The sequence below is a fragment of the Cyprinodon tularosa genome, unplaced genomic scaffold (genome assembly GCF_016077235.1).
Source record: "Cyprinodon tularosa strain WSP-4 unplaced genomic scaffold, ASM1607723v1 ctg344, whole genome shotgun sequence".
Classification (NCBI taxonomy): domain Eukaryota; kingdom Metazoa; phylum Chordata; class Actinopteri; order Cyprinodontiformes; family Cyprinodontidae; genus Cyprinodon; species Cyprinodon tularosa.
In genome coordinates this window covers 329,286-353,734 of record NW_024039057.1, presented here as the reverse complement: position 1 = coordinate 353,734, position 24,449 = coordinate 329,286, and the positions used below count along the sequence as shown (strand labels likewise).

Here is a 24,449-nt window from a genome sequence, read left to right as displayed (position 1 = left end):
CGATATCTCCTGGAGCTGGAGCTGATTGCAACCACCTGTCGCTCATCTGCTCATCAGGAGATCCGTATTTAAGGAGGCCGAGGACTTCTCTCCAGTGCCAGAGTGTTTGCCAGTAACTGTTAGCAAGCCTGAGCCAACCAGCCTGTCTGAACCTCTGACTCCCTGATAACCTGAACATGAACCTGATCTGTTCTCTCTTCTCTGCTTCCTAGATTGAACCTGCCTGAAACCTGAAATCCTGAAGAGTTTCTCTGCCAGTTATCTGCCTGTCTGTTCTAAGAAGAACCCTGGATAATTATTCCTGTCAAAGCCCTGCCTGCCCGCTCTCAGAAGATTCTGGAAGGAAACTCAGATCAGTTATCTGCCAACACTCAAATTAAGCTCTGCCTCTGCCTAGCCCTCAGCCTGCCGACAGCCTCTGGACCCTCAAGGTTCCCCCCCTCAGCCGCTCTGCTCAACTCCAGAACAAATCCCACTCGTTCCCCTCTGGATCTGTTCATTAATTGTGTTCAAACACTTCAATAAACTGAACTTTTCTCCTGCCTCTGAGTGTTCTGCATGTGGGTTAGGCACCTTAAGCCAAACATGACAAATTTGCTGTGTTGGGAACGAGAGCACAAAGCACAATCGGGAGCTATAAAGACCGGATGATGTCAATTTTATGGTTTCCACTATATACCATGACTGCAAGATATTTGAAAGGTGCCAAAGGAATATGTTGTATGATATTGAGAAAATGCTGCAAATTAACTCAAATTTCTCATCCCTTTTCACTCCACATCTTGAGGGTTCTACCATATCAAACCTATTTGTAGATTTGGTACAGCAAACATTATTGGACATGGTCGAATATTAGCTCGCATTTTCCCCTTGCACTATTGTCAGTGTAACACAGAGACGACCTAAATAAATAGGACATTTAATCTAGAGATGCTGATCTCATTTACAAATGAAACAAATCTATGTAAGCTTATTGTCTCCCCATCATCAAACACATCATTTCTAGTAAATTTCAGTTCATTTATGTCTGATTACAGCTACACCTGCATATATAAAAATCTGAAAGAACCTCTCTGACGACATGAAGTATGACAAACAAAATCTGAAAACCAACAAAATATATGAAAACAACTAATTTAGGAAGTTTCAAATGATTATTTACTTTAGTTAAATCCAGTTTTTTTGATTCACAGTACAATAGAACAAAAAAAAAAAAAGTTAAAAAGAAAATAATAACCTCCCTGGGAGAGTTGCTAGTTCAAAACTACTGGTGACAAAAAAAAAAAAACAACATAAAGGTACATATTGCATTTCCCACAATTAATCCTTGACTCTGTCGCCATGGAGATAGATTGCTGGGTATCCTGGGTTGCAGAGTTATTCTATATTGATGGCACTATAAATTGTACTGCAGCAGAAAACGCTGATTAAGATACTGTAACATGACCCTTAAAGTGTTCGTGCTGAAAACAAATTCATCGTCTGTGAATCAAAATTCAGGAGCAATTTTCTTCAACAGCCATGCAAAAGTCGTTTGTCTAGTTAAATGATATACTTTTATTGTAGCTGTTGCAACTAAGTCCTGAACAACTAGTTGCAACCAGGTGCAAACACTTGTTTTATTGGAGTAAACCTGTTTGGAAAATTTTATGAATGAAACCTTTACCTGAAAAGTACCTCTTTGTTATCAAGTTTTCTTGATATATTTATTGTTATTATTATAGAAGTATGAAGAAAAAGCAAGAACTGAAGACTAACAGAACTTAGTAGGAACATTTTGACATAAAACTGTAAAATTCTAAATGTTTATATATTGTAATTCTAATCTATTTTCATTTAGGGTTAATTTTTACTGAATAAACTCTCATGGTTGTTGTTTTTACATGGTTCAGCACATGAATTAGTGATTTTTTTACCTTTTGTGAAGCTCTCTCCTCCTCAGAGGCCTCTTCATCCTGCTCCTCACTGCCTCCCTGCGTTTCCTCTTCCTGTGACTCCTCCCCTCCTGATCCGTTATCTTCCTCCTCCACTGATGTGCTGATGTTTTCCTCCCTCAGCTCCTCCACCGACGTATTTTCTGGAATTTTTGCAGATGCGTCCTCTTCTGATTCTTTATCCTCCTCGCATGTTGTGGCATCCTTCACTGTCTCCTTATCGCTCTCTTCTTCGTCGTCTTCTGTTCCTGACTCATGTCGCCCATTCTCGTCTTCTCCTGCCTCCCCTTCGTCATCTGTGCAATCGCTTGTTTCATCTGCGTCACCCTCTTCTTCTTTGTTGCTTTCAGTCTGACAAGTGCATCCTCCTTCCTCCTCCTCTTCATTTTCAGACGTCTCACCTTGATCTGTGACCTCCTCAGTTCTTTCTCTTACTACCAGCTCGTCATCTTCAGTGCCATTTTCCTTTTCCTGCTCTACAATTCCTATTTCCTCATCTTTTTCCTCTTCTTCCTCCTCTTCCTCTTCTGGAATTGTCTCCTCTAAAACAACATCGGCTTTGATGTCCTCTTTGGTTTCTTCTTCCTCTTCTTCTTCCACAATACCTAAATTCCTGCCATCGTCATCTGCATTCGGCCTTTCCTCCCTTGCCACTGATGGCACAGCAGGGGGAGGGACTGGGCATTTCTTTAGCTGAAGTATCTTAAGGAGGTCAAACTCCATCATCACGGGGGCTTCGGCTGCCAGCGGATTCTTTTTGAAAGGCCGAAACGCTAGTTTCTTGCGGACACAAGCATCGCAAGGGCAGTACTCGTCGTCACTTCGCTGGTCGCTGAAATCAGCTGTCGTTTCCTCGTCAGTGAGGGATTCAGCAGTTTTCACTGATTGGTTCTTCATCACCTAAGAGAGAAAGAGACAAGCATCATTGTATTTCAGAGATCTGTCATTTTTCTAACAAACTTTTGAGGCCTTATTAGAAGGGCTGCACTTATCCTGGATTCTATTTACTAATTTGCTGACTTCCAAAGTCCACTTAACAGGGTTTAAAGGTAAAGTGTGTAGTATTACATGGATTTACTGATCGAAATGTAAAATATATTATCAATATGTATGTCATTATTATCACCTATGAAATGAAAGTCTCAATGTTTATGTTTGCCTTGCCTTAGAAATTGCTATTTCTGATTACATAGCAGTTATTTCCCATTTGTGAAGGCAGACATCTTCGCCCCATGGCAGCAAAGTGCTGAAAAACTAGTATTGTAGAGATCGCCATTAGAATGTGACTTAGGTAAGTTAGGCCTATATACAATCCTACACAGATGAATAAAATACTATGTATACATTTATGTAAACTAGACTTACACCAGAAACGACAGACAACTGGACAGTCATTATGAAGACGACCATTTTCAAGCGCAGGATCTTGCATTTTTAAAGTTTTTTTTTTTGGGTGGACTCGCGTCTTTCCCCTGCCCTCGGTCCATGTTTGTTTTGGTCAGAGTTCTCAAAACAGGGTGGACAAATCACCTGGACAACAGAGGTAAGGTGAGATGGCGTTCTTCAGTAGAACGCCTGAGGCTCAGAGGAGCCTGAAGGCGGACTGAGCGGCAGAGCGGATTTAGAGAAGGCTACCGCTGGTCGGTGTCTGTGTTGTAGGTACACTGCAAAAAATGTAAATCTAAATAAGTAATTTGTTCTTAAAATAAGTTCATTTTTTCTTGAATTGAAGAGGTAAGTGAGACACTTTGACAATGGAACAAGACAATTTACCTTTGAAATAAGAAAAAACTATTGCATTGTCTTATTTTAAGTGCATATTATCTAATTATCTTATTTTAAATGTAAAAATACTCATTCCATTGGCAAACTGTCTTATTTACCTGCTCAAATTAAGGGTAAATACACCTAATTTAAGACATTTTTACTTAATTACAGATCGTTTTTTGCAGTGTAGGACCAGAAAAAAGTACTTCTAGGGCTAAATGAAAATGGCTTTTTCAAAGTGACTAACAAACCCCCTAAAAGCATTCCCCGCTTTATCCTTTGCAAACATAATTTTTTCTTTCTTCCTTTTTAATTTAAAAAAGGGTTGTCACTTTAGCATCCTTCACTAAAAGAGTGGTCAATTCATGATACTTTCATTCACACTTTATACCAAAGTGGGGTCACGGGGGTCCTGTTGCCTATCTCCTGCTGTCTATGGGCGAGAGGCTGGACACCCTGGACAGGTCGCCTGTCTATCACAGACACAAACAACCATTCACACACACCTAAGGAGAATTTAGAGAAGCCAATTAACCTAACAGTCATGTTTTTGACCTATGGGAGGAAGCTGGAGTACCCAGAGAGAACCCACACATGCAAACTCCGTGCAGAAAGACCCTGGGCCGGGAATCAAACCCGCAACTTTCTTGCTGGAAGGCAACAGTGCTACCCACTGTTCCAGCAAACCTCATCATCAATTGACAAGATAGGTAAAGTAAAGGTTGCATAAGACATTTTGTACCATGACGGCCTCCGTATCGTGTTGGGTAGAGGCAGTGTGGAGGAGGGCGGTTCATGTGGCTGCAGTCTGACTGTTAAATGTCGCTGAGAATTACACACTGTAGCTTTGAAACTAGTTTTTAGAGTGCACTTTTCATATTTTTATCTAAAAGCCTTAAAAATGTTTATGGTTTCCCTTTTACTCCATTGTATTGGATCTGTATTGTATTTACCTTCAGCATCCGACGCCTCTTCTCAGTCATGGTGGAATCCCGAGACATGTTTGCTAACTGTGGTGGCCGAGGTGACCTCCCTCCTCTACCGGCTCGACCTTGGATCTTCTTCATCTCCCGCTCGATGCTGTTCTGGATGCGCCGGCTCACCTCCTCCCTCAGCTCGGAGATCATGGTGTCCAGGATGAGGCTGTCGTCAAGGTCCCAGCGGACTTTAAACTCTGCCATGGCCTCAATGTAGTGGCTCATAAACTGTTTCTCCAGCTTCTTCAGCAAGTTTAGTACCCAAACCGGATCTGGATCTTGGGATGATCTTTTGGATAAAGGTGGCCGTGGAGCATTTGGGGGGGTGCCTGAGCCAGAGTCTTCTTGAGTATCTCTTTCGTTATCTGTGGGTGATTTGGAGCCTTCATTGGCAGAGCTCTTTTCTGATGATGAGGGGTTATCTGTGACTTTCGAGCTAACAGGATGGAGGCTTTGCTCTTCACTCTTCATCGGTTCCTCGGCTGGCTCTGTTTGGTGTGCCTCCTCAAGTTCTGTATCTCTGCCTGCTGCATTTTCGTCCACCTCTTCAACAACCTTTCCCACTGCCTCTTCCTCATGCAGGATTTCTGTTTCTTTTACATCCTCTCCTTGGTTCCCATTGCTCTTCCCTGATCCAGCTGAACCGCTGCTCATACCCACACCAGAAGAGGACCTTGGTGGAGACACCTGCTCTGTGCCACTGTCTTTGGTCACCTTGCCTTCAACCTTCTTCGGTTCAGTTAGCCACAGGGACTGAAGAGTGCCCATAATCTCATCATACTGCTGCTTCCGATCCTTCTGTTCATGGCTGCTGACCATAGGCTCAATGAGCTGGAGCTCGGCCAAACAATCCAAAAGCCCCCTGGCCGATGTGCTCAGTCTGCGACCGTAAACTGGAGACACCTACACAAGGCAGAAAATGCTCAGAGAGATATATATACTGAAGTTATCAACACATTTATTGAAATGGCAGCACTAAAATGTTAAACCGAGGCTTTGATATGCCCCAGTCAAAGGGGGACAGTGCTTAGATCTATTGAGATTCTCTAACATCCAAACAAGTAATGTGGCTGAATTAAAAAAATTATCAAAGAACAGCCAGCCAAAGAAAAATACTCATCATATATGACAGACATGTGAGAGCAGCTGTTTCCATCAAGGCTGACACAAATAGTGACGAGATGTAGGAGGATTAACAATTTCACATTAGAACCAGGATGGTTCCAGGATTTAACTGCTCATGCTTGACTCTAAATGTTATACAAAGAAGCAATGAAACTGAGACTATCTTTGACCAGAAAGGCTTTTGACCTTAACAAACCCTTTAACTGCATGTCGTTATGTTACAACACCTCAGCGTTTCCATCTGTGTGCTTAAACCACATGCAAATTCTCTTTAGAACAATCTTAATTTCAAACACAATACCAATCTATTTCACGCATTTTTACTCATCCTAACTAGGTGTGTCAACAAATCTGTCTAAATCTATTTGTTTTTGTAAATTTTTTAAATAAAAGCCTACATATACAATACACCCGGATTGCACCAAAGCATAACTTAGAATCCAAATTTATTTGTACTTTTCTTTGGTAAAGTTTCATGCTTTGTCAGAGGTACTGTCTTACCTCAGGCATGCTCCAGCATCGACCCAGAGAGGAGCTTAGGAGGACCTTCATCAGTGCTACAGAAGAATGCCAGTTCCTGGAATGAGAAGATATATGCGCTATATTGCCTAAAGTTGGGTCTGCTCCTTCAGCTCCAACCTTTTTTTCCTCTTCTTGTGGCTCAATCTTCTCCCCTTCTTCCACATTCACGTCCTCAGGATCCATCTCCTCTGCCCCTTTTTCTTCCTCTGTCAGCACATCTTCCATCTCCTTTTCCTCTTGCTCTGTTTCTTCCTCATTTAACTCGTTACCAAGTGTAAGCATGCTACTGTTAGCAGGGATGCTCCTCAACCAGTCACTAACCACCTCATTGGGAGATGCATTGGGCAAACACTCAGGTGTCAGTTCAATCACATCATCTTGATCAATTCCATTCTTATTTTTCTGAGACCTTCCACTTTTCTCGCTGTGGGCCTTGTCACTGGTTTTACTGGCTTTTGATTGGCAACTCTGCTGGTGTGCAGCAGCCAAGCTTTCTTTAAATAGGTCAGCAGCAGACAAAGAGTGAGACAGGGTACTGTCGGTACCTGGTTTGACTTTACTGGTTGGTCTGGGGCTGTGTAAGGAACAAAGAGTTGATGATTTGACAGGGGTGTCTTTTTGCCCAGAACTGGACACTTTGCTACCTCCACACTCGCTTCCTATTACACTCGACTTGTCAGCTCCTAGCTTCTCTGAATCCAAAGGTACTGTACACTCCTCTGAAGGTTTTATTGTCTCTGACTGCACCAAAGCTGTTGAGTTAGGCCGAATACCACTGTGACTTTGGGAGTGGACACTTCCTGTGCTTTCCTCTTTACCTTTGGTCTTACTTCCTGGTCTACTGGTATTGTGGTTTCCATTATCATTGTTTGCAGAAAAACCAGAAGGTGATTTTCTTTTACCTTTCTTTCCTGAAACTGCTGATGAGCTTCTGCTGTTTGGCATATCTGTTGGGCTAACATTTGTTGTTGCAGCAGACGTCATACTTTCTGTTTCATCAGCATCTTTAGCTTTTGTGGGATAAGAACTGGTGCTCTTTTTCTTAGATTGATCTACCGACTGTACACCACAGGTGCAACACGATCTACGAGATCTGCTGCTTTTAACTCTCCTTCCACTGGATGCTCTCTCTGTGGGTTGTTCTCCACCCTCTTCTTCACCTCCTCGGGGAGCTTCAATTGTTGGGATATCAACAACAGGAGGATTGAGAAGGGAAGGACTTTTTTTGTCATTGCTGCAACAAGACACACTAGATTTGCCACAGTCCGATCCAGCCATTTCCTGATCCTCTGGAAGCCCCAAAGAGATTGATCCAGATGAGTTACGACTTAAAGTATGATCCGTGCATCCTGATTCTTTCCTTTGTCTTGTTGATGAGCTATTCCGATCTCCCTCATTTCTTATATCTTCTGCCTTATTGTTCTTTTCAAGTACAGAGCCTCCTCCACAGCTGCAAGTGGATCTGCTTAATTTACTAGAGGTTTTAGAGTGGACAGAGAAGGAACTGTGCCCTCTTTCCTCACCAGCACCAGAGTTAGGAAACAAATTTTGCACAGGGGACTGAGAACCTCTGGTGGAGGCAGAATGTGAGCGGGATGAAGGTTTTCTTATTGGCGAGAGTGTTTGGCCATGAGGATCTATAGAATATGTTCCTGTGTTTGCACCATCATTCACATTCCCACCAGCCTGTAGTGTTTTGATACAAGAAATATTTGAGCAAGGTTCTCCATCATTTGCCTCATTTTCATCCTCATCCGCTCCTTGTGTTTTGATAGTAACACGATTTGTAGATGGGGGATTCTTGGTAGAAGCACCAGACTTGACTGATGTTTTTGATTTTACAGACATGGCACTCTCCAGGACCTCATGAGGTTCATTTTCAGTTTGCCTCTTGTTTGTTTCAGTCAAAGGAAGATCGGAGTCATTATGAGAGTCTTTTGGGTGGTTTGACCTCTTTGACTTGGAGGACTTGACAGAGGTGTGAGATCTTTCTGAGGTAGCACTCAGGGATCTTTCAAACTCTTCGATTTTAATTTGAGATTTTGTGGAAGTAGCAGATTTACATGACTTGGCACTGCTTGACCTCCTTTCCTCTTCTAAACCGTCTGCCATCATACATTCTGGCCTATTATTCATATCTTCTTCATTGTTTCTCACCTTCAAGATTGGAGACAGTGCCTTTCCATTATCATTACACTTGCAGGATTCTGTAGTAACAGATAATCTTCCAGACATTTGACTTGTACTACTTTCTTCAGCCTCCTTGCCATTTTCTGACCTAGGACGATTTGATTTTCTAGAAGATTTAGTAAACCTATGGGATTTGTTCGACTTAGCAGACAGATTTGACTTTGCTGACATTGTACTTGTCGCTCTGTGCTCCTCTCCTGGTCCTTCCTCATTTTCTCTTACGCTGCTTAGTCCATCTTTCTCATTGCTTTCTGGAGTTCCTGTTTTTCCACATTGTTTGCACGATGAGACAGATTTTGCTGAAACCTTTGACATATGTGAGTTATCCGACAGGATACTTTCAGCCTTCCCAGTGGCATTTGACTTAACAGAAAGGCTAGTGTGAGCTCTTTTATCTGTGTCACCTTCTTCTATATCTGTTTTACCTGGTGGGGACCTCTCTTTAGTAACTGATGGACAGCTAGATTTGTGGGACTTGACTGAAGCACCAGATTTGCTTGTCAATGAGCTGGGTGATCTCTCTGTGGTGTTCTCTACCTCTTTTTCCAATCTTGTTTTTAGTGATTGAATTTCATTTGTGTCCTTGGACCTGTTAGACTTAGCAGACAACTCAGTCTGAGCTGATATAGAGCTGTTTGGACGTTTGCAACCTCCACAGTTTGGGCAAATATTGGATGCCCATGATTTCTGTGAGTTTGCTGAAAGTCCAGTATTTTTGGATAAACTACTAAGACTCCTGCGGATTTCTTCATTTTCAATTATGACTTCTCCTTTTTCCTCTGATTTTTGGGACATGGAACTGGGCAGTAGATCCATCTGATCTTGGTCACCTGTTGAGGGGTGGATGGATGCTCCACACATACAGGATGAAGCCCTGCTTCCCTTGTTCTCTTCCTTCTTCTTGAGTTTGAGTGACTGCACTGAACAGGCTGAGATGTTGCTTGTTGGCGCTTCACCAGGATGAGTTGCTGGCGTAGGAGTGGGGGATAGTTCATTTCTATGGGAGCACTGGGAAGCACTTGGTGGCAGATCATCCTCATCATCATCCTGGTCCTCTTTCAGAGACTGTAGAATGTGTGAGGAGCTGCTTATGGCAGAAAGTGATCGGTTTTCATCTTCGACCATCATTAACTCCCCCTCCATTGACCTCCCGCTGGGTGGTCGGAGGTTGCTATCTATAGCGACCACCTCTGTTCGGCTGCAGCATCGGCTAACTTTGCAGACCTCTACCTGAGTGTCCCCTTTCTGTGCCACCTCTACTCGTTCCTCCACCTGCTCTGTCAGACACATCTCTTCCTGGACTAACTGCCTCTGCCCTAAGCCAGAGCCCCGAGGAGACCCAGAGACCTGTGCACGGCACCGAATCACTCTTCTGGAATTGCATGAAGAAGAAGAGCTTGAAGAGGTTGTATGTCTCATCATTGTATGACTTGATGTGTGCGTAGGGGGTGCAGGGGAATGTTTGTGTGTGGGGTTTTGCCACAAATCAAATTCGTGTCTGTGGTAGCAATACTGGCATTGGTTCTCCTCCAATGCAAATGGTCCTCTGGAATAATTAACGCCCTCATAGAGTGTTGTATCGGGGTCAGAACAGCTTTCTGAGGTACCTTGCTGCAGGTAATGTTGCTGGGCTTGACCCAGAGGGCAACAATCATTGGTAAGAGAAGGAGATTTTTTTATTTGAGTGGACCACTCAACGCTCTCTTCATTCTGGAGGCGAAAACGTACCCTCATCTCTACTGATAGACTGCCGTCTTTATTGACGACGACCCGCTTTTCAATGTCATCGTTGGTTATTGATGGTCTTGCTTGGGGGAAAACACCACAAGACTTTTCAGATGACAAAGAGAAACGAGCAGAGCGAGTTGAGGAATCAGATCGAGGGTGGATGATGCTCTTCTTGGTCTCCAGACCAAAGTTAACTGAAATGGAAAATGAAAATACACTTTTGAGATAACAGCGTATGATTGGTATGCAGAGCCATGTTAAAATGCTTCTTTAAAATTCATTCCTTCCCGCTTTTATTTGCAAAAAAATCTGTTTTGATTTCCTGCAGATTCTAATGTTGCGTTTACACTAAACACTTAAAAGGTGTTCGGTATAAATTATTTCCTGCTGCCACTTGTAAAGTGTTGTAGTGTTTTTTTGTGTTGGGCTTAATTTCACACAAAATAAGTGTTTTTTTTGTGTGAAATCCATTTATTTTGTGTTGCCATTCACATTTCTAAATATATGCAACTTGTATGTGCTCTCCTTTGTGAACTGTATTCATACAATGCAAGTGTAACCCTTTTTCTTCCCACTTCTGCGTAGCAAGATGCAGAATAGTGACCTTTGTTGAGCGTGAATGCAACCTGCCATTCAGACACAGGTCGCATTTGAAAAGTTCAGATTCATATCGAATTCAGGACCACATGGCCAAGTGGCCTGGGTCGCAGTGGAAAAAAATTTTATCTGTTTTGTTCAAACTGCCATGAAAAGATCCGTTACATTTCACATATGGGCAAAAAAATCGAGTTTGGGTCAGGCTGCTGTGTAAACGCGGCCAAAGAAGACATTCTCTCAGCTTTTTAGATCAGACCAGTGGAGTCTAAGCCCATTATATATACACTATATTGCCAAAAGTATTTGCTCACCTGCCTTGACTCACATATGAGCTTAAGTGACATCCCGTTCCTAATCCATAGGGTTCAATATGACGTCGGTCCACCCTTTGCAGCTAGAACAGCTTCAACTCTTCTGGGAAGGCTGTCCACAAGGTTTAGGAGTGTGTTTATGGGAATTTTTGACCATTCTTCCAGAAGCGCATTTGTGAGGTCGCACACTGATGTTGGACGAGAAGGCCTGGCTCTCAGTCTCCGCTCTAATTCATCCCAAAGGTGTTCTATCGGGTTGAGGTCAGGACTCTGTGCAGGCCAGTCAAGTTCATCCACACCAGACTCTGTCATCCATGTCTTTATGGACCTTGCTTTGTGCACTGGTGCACAGTCATGTTGGAAGAGGAAGGGGCCAGCTCCAAACTGTTCCCACAAAGTTGGGAGCATGGAATTGTCCAAAATGTCTTGGTATGCTGAAGCATTCAGAGTTCCTTTCACTGGAACTAAGGGGCCAAGCCCAGCTCCTGAAAAACAACCCCACACCATAATCCCCCCTCCACCAAACTTTACACTTGGCACAATGCAGTCAGACAAGTACCGTTCTCCTGGCAACCGCCAAACCCAGACCCGTCCATCAGATTGCCAGATGGAGAAGCGCGATTCGTCACTCCAGAGAACGCGTCTCCACTGCTCTAGAGTCCAGTGGCGGCGTGCTTTACACCACCGCATCCGACGCTTTGCATTGCACTTGGTGATGTATGGCTTGGATGCAGCTGCTCGCCCATGGAAACCCATTCCATGAAGCTCTCTGCGCACTGTTCTTGAGCTACATGAAGTTTGGAGGTCTGTAGTGATTGACTCTGCAGAAAGTTGGCGACCTCTTCGCACTATGCGCGTCAGCATCCGCTGACCCCGCTCCGTCAGTTTACGTGGCCTACCACTTCGTGGCTGAGTTGCTGTCGTTCCCAAACACTTCCATTTTCTTATAATACAGCTGACAGTTGACTGTGGAATATTTAGGAGCGAGGAAATTTCACGACTGGATTTGTTGCACAGGTGGCATCCTATCACAGTTCCACGCTGGAATTCACTGAGCTCCTGAGAGCGACCCATTCTTTCACAAATGTTTGTAAAAACAGTCTGCATGCCTAGGTGCTTGAATTTATACACCTGTGGCCATGGAAGTGATTGGAACACCTGATTCCAATAATTTGGATGGGTGAGCAAATACTTTTGGCAATATAGTGTATATTTATTTTTCATATTTTAATTGGGACCACTATGCAGAAGCAGAGATCACAGATTAGACATATAGGCCATTCCTCAATTCATAACACGAGTATGGACTCGTGTCCTTGCCAAGTACGTTCTTGAGAAGAACACAGGAAAGTATGGATTTGGGTAGAACAGGAGCACGCAGGATAAGTATGGGTCAATTGGAACAGAAGCGTTCACGTTACTTCACCACATGTTCAACTTGTCTGTACCTGCATTTTGCCTCCTGTTGTTAATAGTCTCTAGATAATAATACATTCTTTATTCATTTATTGGGGGAATGATAATTAACAAATTAAAGTCGGCATCAGAGCCAGGGTACTTCATACACGGCTATGCTGAGAGAGGGCTGCTGCGTACAGGCTGCGGTTAGCTCGGAGGTCCGCTGGCTGCTGCGGTCCTCTCAACTTCTGAACATTTCCTTGAAATTATGCATTTAACAGTAAGGGACAATACAGTGGCGCTTAAAAGTATAATGTTTTTGTCTAAAATGATATTAAAACAAACTTTTATTGAACAACAACAACAGAAGAGAGAACTTTTAACTTAATACTCTTTGCTCTGTGAGCGCTCCATTCTAAGCTGCTGCTGCAGCAGTGCATGCTGGGACAGCTGTCAATCTCAAGAATGGACAAGTCTGCTCTGATGCATGCTGGGTATAGAGGGAGGTGGCGATAACAACATCCCGGGTTTTTGTCCGTTCACGGTCTGCTGTTCTTGTGCATTCGAACAGTAGTAGGGCTGAGGCTGATGAAGTTTCACGAGCACACGAGCACATGAGAACGCATATTGGGAAACGGCCAGAATGTCTTTCTCCCATGCAGCTCCTCTATCAGCTTCTCTAATTGGTTGACACTCAGCATCCAGGTAAAAGTTCAGATTTCCAAACTCTAATGTCCACCACTCTGGACACATAAATGCCTCAAACACACTACTCTCAATGCTAAAAACACAGCAAGACTAATCTCTTCCAACACTCAAATCAGGCTGACTTCTCATCACTCCCTAATGCTGTGTCCTAACTCACCCTAATGCTCAAAACACCTTTGGTTTTAACGCACCAGTTAATAAGTCGAGAATTGAAATTTGAAAATAGTTCACAGAGTAGATAATGTATATATATGTACTAACTATTGAAATGAGCTAAATTAGACATTATTCTGAACTTTATAGGGCAGCAAGATGCTCCCAACATAATCCTTGGAATGTGTTAAAGGTGCATCAAACAACATTAGATGGAAACGTGTCGCTGTGGCTGAAAAGGGAATATGCAACAATAGTCCACAAATTGTAAACTAGATCTCCAACCTGCACAACTAAACTGAACTTGAAACTAAAACCCAATATGAAAACCATAAGAAAATAAAACCGTTTTTGGCATTTATCTAATCATATCTAGTTACTTTAACACAATTGTTTCATGTTCGCAGGGTAGGACGTAAAACAACTGTGTTAAAGTAACTAAATGTGATTAGGTAAATGCCAAAAGCAGTTGTATTCTTTCTTTTTTTGTTGTTGTTAAACAAGTTGGAACAGTAATATGACATTTTAAAGGTGAAATACCATCTATGTGAACTGCCTTTTCATGCAGCTTGGAAACAACTCACCATTTTTCTTGCTTTCATTCCCCTCATCATATTCACTGGCTCTGGACTGAGCTCCATGAGGTGGGGACCTTATGCTTTGGGTTGCAGGAGATCTCGCGCCATTACCAGGAATCCTTGGACCCAGACCAGGAGACTTACTCCCCAAACCAGGCAGCTTTTCCTCTGAAGTCTTTTTTATGAAGTTTATGAGCATAGGGCTGAAAGCCTCCCGTCCAACACACACCAGTAAGCCAGGACAAGTCACCAAGCTTTGCACACTGTCAATCTAGGAAGAAAGATACAGTGTAAGGATCTTTAGAGTATAAAATGCGTTTTAAGCAGGTAGTTAGTAAACAAGGAGCTTGAATTCACTCTCACCCTGCGTCCTTCTGCAGTGTAGAGCTTGCGAACATGAAACTGCATAACCTCAGACGCTTCATCCAGGAAAGCTCTCAGGCTTCTGGTTGACCTCCTGCTCAACACGATGCTCCTTCTTATCCCTGGTTCACTGTTCTTCACCAGCAAAATCCGCCTCTGCCTGTAAGGCAAATGCACATGGCCAGGAGGAGTTCCAGAGGAGTTTTCAGGGCGTTGAGGTCTCCGGTTCTGATAGTGCCAAACGCTTTGGCCTTTGCCGGCCAATTCCATGTTAATGGGCTTAGCCTGGCGTCGGTCAGAGCACAAGTAGCAGCCGCCATCTTGAAGCTGCTCCAGGTGTTTGATGGTGTGAGTACCTCGGGGGGTGGTCACAGTCCGCACTCCAAATGGAAGGGGCACCTACAGATAAATGTAAACATGTATTCATATAAGCATGTGTGTTCCAGTATAAGAGATATGCTGCAGGTCAAAGCTTATGTTTTAAGTAAAGTGTTAAAAGCTCATCTGAAGAGTCACCTTCAAAAGAGATCCCTCCATGATACCTATTCCACTAACCTTTTGTGAAAGGTCGTCCAGCAGGGCATCAAAGCATTTAAAGCTACGTTTGTGGATAGCCATCCGGACGCCCCCAAACTGGCTGTCGCCGCTCTTATAAAAAGTAATCCGCTTGGCTGGAGTGGCTGTGGTCACATGGGTGTGGCGTGAACTGGAAGGCGGGGGCGCAGGTAGCGGCGAAGCATGTTTAGACGGGGGGTGGGGGTCCCACAACCCTGTCTGAACCGACTGCATGCTCTGATGTCAAAAACACCTGTAGAGTAACCAAAGCATGTAGCAGTGATCAAAAAGACAAAACAACCATAATAAAGCAGTTTTATTTTTTCGCTGTTGACTTTGTAAAAGACAATAATACTTAAATCAGCATATGTACCTGAGGATTCAGGGCGTCTGCTATAAGGACAGCTTGATACATGCTTGGATTTATTCACATCAAAGCCATTTAAGCTGCAATAATAGCCTTTTTCTTAGACCAATTCTGTTTCCAGTATATTCTGAGGTCCTAGACACCCAATCTGATGTATGCATTCTAACATTTCTAACATTTATCTGATTTTATTAGACAAAAAAAATAATGCAAAAAGGGGCACGTTCACAGATTCATACTAAGTTAAGGAATAATATATATGAATTTAATGAAAAGCAAAGAAAATAATTCTGTATCTAAACAAAATTGGATTTAGGTTTGATATAGACAAATTGTTCTAGTCCAATTAAACAGATAAAAATGGAAATACAAAACTATTTTAACAGCTTTAACATTATTTCACCTTCCATTTGCAGTTCAAACCTAAGAGAGCAACAATATTGTTCTATTAGCGGTGTTAAAGGTGAATGTAATCAGCAGGCTTAGCGGGATTTTAAGCCCAATGAGGCTGGGGTTCAGAGCCCAATCACCGCTGAGCTTCAGACAAGCCCAACGTGACACCATGCTTCTTAATCCTTCAGCTAATTCAGCAAGCATAACCTCTGCTGCTGCCTAACATTTTAAGGAGACAGAACAAAAGACTGCATTTACATTTATTTAAGTTAAAACTCTTTGCTTTTGCAGCTTTTAATGGGCAATCCCCATTTTTATATATAAATATATTGTTAAAAGGATGACAAAGGTGCTCGGCTACGTATAAAAATAGGTTCTTCTCTATGAAATACTATATTTTTAAGCATAAATATGATAAACAACACTGTATTCGCACATCATTATGTTTGAACTGAGGCTCAGGTCTGTAACTGTTTAAGCAGGTTGATGGAGTTCCTGAATAGAAACAGGCTATTCAGGTTTAGCCAATTAGCTTGCCCTGCATTCTCATTGGTTTACCTTCTAAAGACTCAACAGGCTGACCTGTACATTTAAAGGCACACATTAAAAGGTTATTATAGTTTAATGCATTTATAAGACTTAAAACTAACCAAAATCTTTGCCATCTTTATTAGAAAACGTTATGATTGCAACAACGGCTCTGTGCATCATTTAAAGTGACCTCATATTTAGCAGTAATTCATTCCAAAAGGTTGGAAAAAAAGGTTTTAGACATAAAAAATAAAGACTGACGGTCTTGCCATCAGATTAAAAAGATATAAACAGGTTTATTGATTAATAAACTTTTAATTATGCTAATTTGTCTGACACTTCCTCTGCAGAATATAGCAGCAGGATTGAGCTTTATAGTATAAAGAGTAGACATTAATAACTATAAATGTTCCTCCTATTTATTATTATAAGATTATTTATTATTATAATATTAAGAATTTTCTTTTTCTATAAACGTTTCGGGTCATACCGACAAGGATTCACCGCCATATTACATCAAAAGAAGCTACTCACATAATCAGGAAACATGATCCAAAGAGAAGTGGAAAAACTGAGTAGAAATCTGTGGAAAGTGATGCAAAGCCTGACCGGTCAAGTCTGACCAGGAAGCCGGTGACACTTCAGTGATTTAGAAAATATATAAGAGCAAGTTCTGCACTTCTCCCTGCAGCTCAAACTAAAAACCAGGAGATGCAACAGAGACTGTAGAAAGGCTTGGGGTAAAATGGCAGCCGGTAATTGGGCGCGGGGGTGAGGAGGGGTGGATGGATGGATAGGGAGGGAAGTTGAGGAGAAGAGAGGAGGAGCAAGGCTAAAGATAGAAAGAAAATCCTTCCTAATAACCTCGATGTGTGTTAGCGTGTGTGTGAGGAAGAAGAGAGCAGCTGCTATTAAGTAATGCATGTTAATAAGCAGCTAAAATTCAGCGTAATCATCTGATAAAGCATAAAACAAAAGCTGCTATTAAATGAATAAATAAGTTCATTTATATTTAAGTTAGTAAAGGAGTAAGAAGAGAAGCGCTAAATGAGAAAGATCCCCACAGGAGGGTAGAAAAAGTGCTGTGGTTTCCAAAAAAAGTGATACTACTTATGAAGTTCTTTAAATCTGTACTATACAGAGGTACCAAGTAACAAAGTAGAAATACTTTATTACTGTAATGAAGTATACATTTATACTACACTTTTGACTTCTACTCCTTACATTTAGGAAATAGAGTTGTTTATTTTCGTTATGGCCTGTTGGTATATATATTGTATAAAAACATAAAATTATTTGTTTCACCCAGACAATTTATTTCTTTGTGGTTGGACTTGGTACTGCAGCAACTTGTTGTTCACCACATAGCCAAAAAAAAAAAAAAAAGAATCAAAATAGTTTGTCAAGATCGCCTAAAGTTAAACAGTTACCATTGCTTATAAAAATTAAGAAGCTAAAATATAATGAAGTTATCATCCCGAATTGTTTAAAAATATTCCTTAAATAAGGTAGTGCAGTAAAGCATCCATCATCAACATTTTTCATGCATTACTTTTACTTTTATATTTTAAAAATGGCACTTCTACACAAGTTGATACTTTATCTTCTACAAAAGTATGATTATATACTGTAAAGTATGATTTATACAGCTACTGGAGTAATAAATAATAATATCTTTGACAGCTCTGTTACTATACATGCACTGAAGCGGTTTATCAATGATGTTTTTTATGCAGTTGTCTCCATGTCCCTAAAGCGTTTTTTAAGTTTGTGATTTTGGGAGTTTTTAATTTCCTTATATTGGGTTCAAGAGGCTCTGTAAGCAGTTTGTTTAGCGCTGATTGTGTTTCAATTAGTCTTATTAGTAGATAATTCATACCTGTTTAAAAAAAAACATGATTTAGAGTAATTTTCTAAAATATTTTCATAGATTATTGTAAGAACATGTTCTAGTACTATTATAATTAGTGTAAATATATAATTTTTTTTATAAGAAGTGATATTACTCGGTGTAAGAGTCTACTAATTGACAATGTGGCAATGTGGGAAGAAGCTGTCATTCCCACAGACAAACCAAGCATGCAAAGGCAGAACATGAAAAGACTGCAGAAAGAAACAAACTGATATGCAATAGTTTCCCCTTTTGGGTGGAATATGGGAGTAAAAAAGGTTTTGAGTCTAAGTTCTGAACCTGCATGATCTCCGCCTCTCTCTCCGCCCCATTTTCCTTAGACATACTGTGGAATAAAGACTATTAATGTCCTGGAAAAGGTAATTGTGGCGGGAAAATTAACCTCCAGGATCCTTATTCACTAATTAAAACTATCGATTTTAGCCATAAAATAGAACATTGTGTCAATGTACAATAGGCTTTACTTTGAGTTGCAATCCCTCTGCAGGACTGAATTAAACTAGGACTGAAAAAATGTATCGGATTAATAAATTATTGAAATAATCATCAACTAATTTAGTAATCAATAAATCGTTAACTGGAGTATAGACTGTAAAACACGCCTTTAGCTGACAGAGCAACTAACCTTTAGCAGTAATTATACCAAAATTGTAAAACATGTAAATATTTTGCACTCCTCAAGTGGAAAAGTTTTAGTTTCACCTGGTTTAATATCATAAAAGGTCTTTATGGAACCTTTTGCTATCCGATTATTAATGAATTAATAATCAACAGATTAATAGATTTGCAAAATAATTGTTAGTTGCAGCCCTACATTAAACCCTGAAATTTTTGTGTAATTCTGCACAAAGAATTTGATTTAGCTTTTTTTTTTATTTCTCCCATTATAACCAACAGTGCAAACAACAGAAACAATATGAGAAAGACAAGTTAAAATGGATAAAAGGACAAGATGGAAAAAAAAGGTTAATGGTAATTTGTACCTAGCATTGCAGCGTAGGTTGTAATAGAGTTGATTGCTTTTACAGCTCCATTTTTAAAACAGCAACCAAGGGCACGCATTATTTCATTTATTTATTGTTCAAAACCCTGAATAATTCAGCTTTATGCTTCTATCTTCTTTTTAACCAGTCTGTATCTGCTTCACAGGTCTAATAAGAGACAGAGGCAGAGTAAGTGGGCCTCAGAGACCTCAGGGTAGACATGTAGTCAGGGATGAGTAGCGCCTGAGCTGACAGGACTGAGGCAGCATATCGGTAGGAACGTGTTGATGCTTTTCAAAGTATTCCTGGTGGGCTGGATATATCAGATTAGTTCAGAATGTTGCATTGCTTGCAGTCAGCGGCGTAGGAAGCGGGGGGGACGGGGGGGACATGTCCCCCCCAATATAAAAGCCAGGTGGATATGTCCCCCCCAAAAATTGTACCGCAAAATATTAGATTTTGACCATTTTTTAACTATCGTGCTTTTATTTTGAAGGCGCAGCATAGCGTTACGTCACTGTACTCCCCCTCCCCTCTGTGAGCTGCTGAGTGTTTGAGCACTCAGAGGGAAACAGCGATACAGAAAGTCAGAAACTTGTTAATGAGGTAAAATGGTCTGTCGGGAATGCTGCTATGAATATTGCTTATTTATAACGTCTTGTTGTCAGTTCACTTTCATATATAGAAACTGAATCTTTTTGGTTTAGGCATCTTAGTCTTGTAGGAAGAGGATTAGGGCCACTGAAAAACGTTAACTGATTTTTAAATGTTTTTTTAGTTTAACATTGGGGGAAAAGTCAGAATTCTGACTTTTTTTTCTGACTTTTTTTCCCAGATTTCTGACTTTAATCTCATAATTCTGACTTTTTTCTCAGAAATCTGACAGATGATTAATATTTCTAATCAGTTTACAGTTTTTTTTTGGTGGGGGGAGGGGGACTATACAGATATATAAAAACAAGAAGGTCTACCTAAAAAATAACCAGAATATATGTTTAGAGTAAAGATTGACTACTTGTGTTTACACAAGCACACAATTTCAAATCTGCTGAGCTTGCTGTGCAAGAAAATGTAAAATATACGTATAAAGAAATATAACAGGAAGTACTGCTAAAACATAAACTAAATGTTAAATAATGTAGATATTGGTTTAAAAAATTCTTCATATTTGGAAATTTGGAAGGAATACATAATTTTGAAATTAATCCACAAATCTGGTAAAAAAAAATAAATAAATAAATAAAAAAGTTGCACTTTTTTACTTGAGGAATTTGTTGAATAACTCCATAATTATGAGTTTAACTAGTTGGAGGTAATGCTACACTTCTCTGCTTCCTGTCCTGCTCATAAAAGGTAAACATTATAAACCCACCATTAATTTTCTACACTATTTGGAAAACACAACACAAATGTAATATAACAAAAGTATGTTTAACAACAAACATGTTAGCATCAAGCCATAGCCATGTCTCTTTTAGAGACTAGCTTTCTTGTTTTAATGACCTTCTGCTCCTCCATTAATGAGGGGACCCCTCGGGCACGTAAAAAGTTGCCTAATTCTGTAATTTTCCACCAATGTGTCACTGGCTCTCTCAAACAACTCACATCTTTGTCAGTGAAGCTGAGTGCTCCACATCTCTGCCTTCATGGTGACCATCTACATTAAGATCCAAAATTCTGAGAAAAAAAGTCTTAATTCTGAAAATAAAAGTCAGAATTCTGAGATTAAAGTCAGATTTCTGAGATTAAAGTCAGAATTCTGAGAAAAAAAAGTCAGAATTCTGACCTTTTTCCTGTATTAAACTGAAATAAAATGTAAAAATCACTTAACTCTTTTTTTTTTTCAGTGGCCCTATCCTCTTCCGTAGTCTTGGGCTGATCACTCATCCAATATTTAACTGCTAACTTTCTCTAGACGTTTGCTACGCTAGCCAAAATGTTTTTTTTTTATAGATCTCATTTCAGTACAATGCCACCACCAACTAAAAGGCTGAAACAGCAGTAGGACTTACTCAGATTTTTTAAAAAGAGAAACGTCAGTGTGAGTAACAGTCACCTAACACAACTTGTGTTGAAATTAGCCCGGTCTGGGCGTGCGTTTAACGAGGATTTTTTATTTTTTGCATGGTTTTGATTCGCCGAAATGGACAGATGTTATACCTGCCGCGCTCCTGATCGTTAGTTAAAACCACAGGGAGAATTAATTTTAATTCTTAGCAGCGGCGGTCGCATTGGTTGTGCAGCAGTCCACTGCACAACCACTAATTAACCAACTAATTAACTTCTGCACCTTTATTTCCTCAAATAAACTGCTGGCTCCTCTTTTTAGACTATAAACAGATTAACACAACATTGACAACTCTGTAGTTTTCTCTGTTCTGTACTGCAAACTGGAATTAAAGGCGCCATTTCTACCAAAGGTCTGGACAGACTGGCGACCTGTCTAGGGTGGACCCCGCACCAGCACCTCCCGACCCCACTAAGGGACAGGGTGTACAGAAAATGGAAGGATAGATGGATTTCTACCAAAGGTTTAGAATGCATTTTTGAACCAGATGCTTCAAAGCGCCCTGTCCATAATTCTTCAACACACTGTCAGCTCCCTCTGTCAGTCAACCTATATAAATTCATTTTTGACCATTATTGCAAGTTTGACAAAATAAAACATATCAAACTTTGCACTTCTGTGGCCTACTGAATTGTTTTGATTTTCTGGTGCGTATGCGGACACTAAATATGCCAAGGGCTGAAGCCCTTGAAAGACATCTCCCTTTGCTTAATAAAAGACTCCAGTCATTTTGTTTGGTGATATGCTCACATCTTATGAACAAATGCATTATGTAAATTTTAAATGCATTATTTTTGCAAACACATTTATAAAGGAATAAAGTAAAAGATTAAATAGCCTTTTTTTTAAGTAGCATACTTAAGATATGTTTCTGTTGAATATTTACGAATCTCAGATTTCCGACATGTGTCCCCCCCAATTGTAAACATATTCCTACGCCCTTGCTTGCAGTGATATAAAGATTTATGCAATACATAATTGTTGTCTTAAATGGTAACTTTATGTGTTAATGCTCAAGCAGTTGTGTCAGTAGGACAAAAGGAAAGCAGAGAGGAGATTAGATGATATGTGGCCTAGTTTTGCAGGTTGGGCTCCCTTCTTTCACTTATCCCATTAGCAGGTGAGAGACTCCCTTCAACATCAAAACTAGATCTCAGATGGAAAATACAGGAAAAATTAAAATATTCACCTCTGATAATTAGATTCAACAAAACACATTAAATATATTTTATGTTGGGCTAGAAAATAAGCTCCTTATCAAAGAAACAAGAGATAAGAAAAATAAAATCTCACCAGAACAGATCTGACAGCCGGATATATATGAGATGATGATCCAAAATCATGCCTAAACATACAAAAAAACAATAAAAATCTGAACTAAGATAGTTTAGATGTTGATGTATTGTTTGCAGCCATGAGCTGAGCGGAGACGCTCCTGCAGACGCGTTTCTGCTCTCAGCTTCCCCCGAGAGGCGCATCTTCAAGCCATACAGTTTACAGGAAAAAGGGCCCATCAGACTTTCAAAATAAGATGCAAGATTCTGATAAATTTTTTGGTATTGTGAAATGGAAGTGGAAAAATTAGAACTAATGAAACAACAACAGACATGTTTTACATGCAAGGTGTGTACAGAATGGTTTTCCGTAACTTGAGCCAATTTAAAATCCCAGGTTATATTTTACAATAGGCTCAAAGCCTACATCTATTTTGAAAAATAAGAGAAATTTATGAGCTACACATAAAGTAAAGAAAATAATTATTTACAGTAGTTTACAGATTTTCCAGATGAGGTGACACTGTAAAAGGGCTCAATCTGTTTACATTTAATTTCAAATTAAAACAAAACAAAAAAAGTTAAAATTAAATACAAACAATTATGTAATGTTTCCTTAAAATTCAACATTACACAATAATTGCCAAGTTTTATTTTTCTTCTGCGCACAAGAAAATAAAGCCACTGGAAAGCTTTTTGGGATACTGCAGTGACATGTTCTGCCCAGAAGAGTGTGTCAGTTATCTTATTTGGTTGAGGTTTGAGGACCCAGTTGCAGAGGCAGAGAGGCAGAGATGAGTTTTTTTTTTTTAGATTTAATGAAATGTTCACAAACAACTGAGGTAGGAATCCAAACATCCAACATGAAAAAAGTCAAACAAACCAGAACCATAGAGACATCAAGAAAAAAAACAATCACGGTGAGGTAAGACGAGGTATGGCGGAGTTAGACTATGAACCAGCACTGAAGAACTGTACAAGGAAAGTATTTATGGCAGACTGAAACAAAGAGAGGACTAACGAGCTGATTGGGAGCAGGTGTGAAGAGAGGAGTCTAGAAAGGAGCTAGGAAAAAAAGGAGACCGACACAACAGGGCAGCAGAGGGCAACAAATAAAAACCTAAGAACTGAAATATAACCAGAAAACACAACAAAATAAGAATTAAACCAATAAAACTAGAAAACATGGAGCAAAGTAAAACGGAATACTCAAAAGAAAACATAACAAAACCACGATTGTAACAACAGTGGGCTCTTTTTATGCAATCAGAATAATAATAACAAGAAATAAAAAACAGGGTGACTTTAGTTGGCTTTGTACTTACCAAAGTCAAGTATCAGTTCTGTGCTCAAATCTATTCAGCTCAATTCTGTTTATTTATATAGCGCCAATTCACAACACATGTCATGTAGAGCAGCGGTCCCCAACCACCGGGCCGCGGACCGGTCCGTCGGTCTTTGGTACCGGGCCGCACAGAAAAAAATACATATATATTATTTCAACGATCAGAGTCTGAGTGATGTTTTATTTAGAAAAATATAAAAAAAAATTGGGGTATTCTCTCCCAATTACGTCAGTCGGTGCATCTGTGCCTCTTGACACAGGTTAATTCAGGTCAAGACGCATACTATCTATAACCCTAAGCCGCATCCTATTTCCTGCGGTTAGAGCGACCAAAACAAAGCTACGGAGCAGACAAGACATCACGCCTGGATGGGACCGGCTTGTTTCAGAGAAACAAGCTCAGGGCTCCCACTAATTCAACATAATGGTGAGTTTTATTTTTATGCTGTTTGTGTTTGATTTTATGCCAGTCGTATTATTTTATTTTATCATATTTACCCCCCACACATTAAAAGCCGGTCCGTGAAAATATTGTCTGACATATAACCGGTCCGTGGCGCAAAAAAGGTTGGGGACTTTACAGTTCACCAAATCAAAGTTTTCTATCTAAGGAAAACCAATTGATTGCATCGACTCATTGACTAGAATTCGATCCGTCACACTAAGCATG

General features: G+C 40.4%; 1 protein-coding gene across 2 annotated transcripts in view; it reads right to left on the bottom strand.

The window, feature by feature from the left end:
- Positions 1–22,609, bottom strand: part of rp1l1a (rp1 like 1a) — a 29,602-nt gene extending 6,993 nt beyond the window's left edge. The window contains exons 1-7 of one of the 2 annotated variants that reach the window (XM_038294767.1): positions 22,454–22,609; positions 14,907–15,159; positions 14,352–14,750; positions 13,995–14,259; positions 6,305–10,437; positions 4,655–5,581; positions 1,917–2,834 (exon numbers count right to left, since the gene is read on the bottom strand). In XM_038294767.1, coding sequence (XP_038150695.1) covers positions 1,917–2,834; positions 4,655–5,581; positions 6,305–10,437; positions 13,995–14,259; positions 14,352–14,750; positions 14,907–15,140 — 6,876 coding nt within the window. In that variant the 5' untranslated portion in view covers positions 15,141–15,159; positions 22,454–22,609. Of the gene's footprint in view, positions 1–1,916; positions 2,835–4,654; positions 5,582–6,304; positions 10,438–13,994; positions 14,260–14,351; positions 14,751–14,906; positions 15,160–16,731; positions 16,952–22,453 lie in introns of those variants that run through there. The other variant, XM_038294766.1, reaches the window with a different exon arrangement.
- Positions 22,610–24,449: the final 1,840 nt, after the last annotated feature.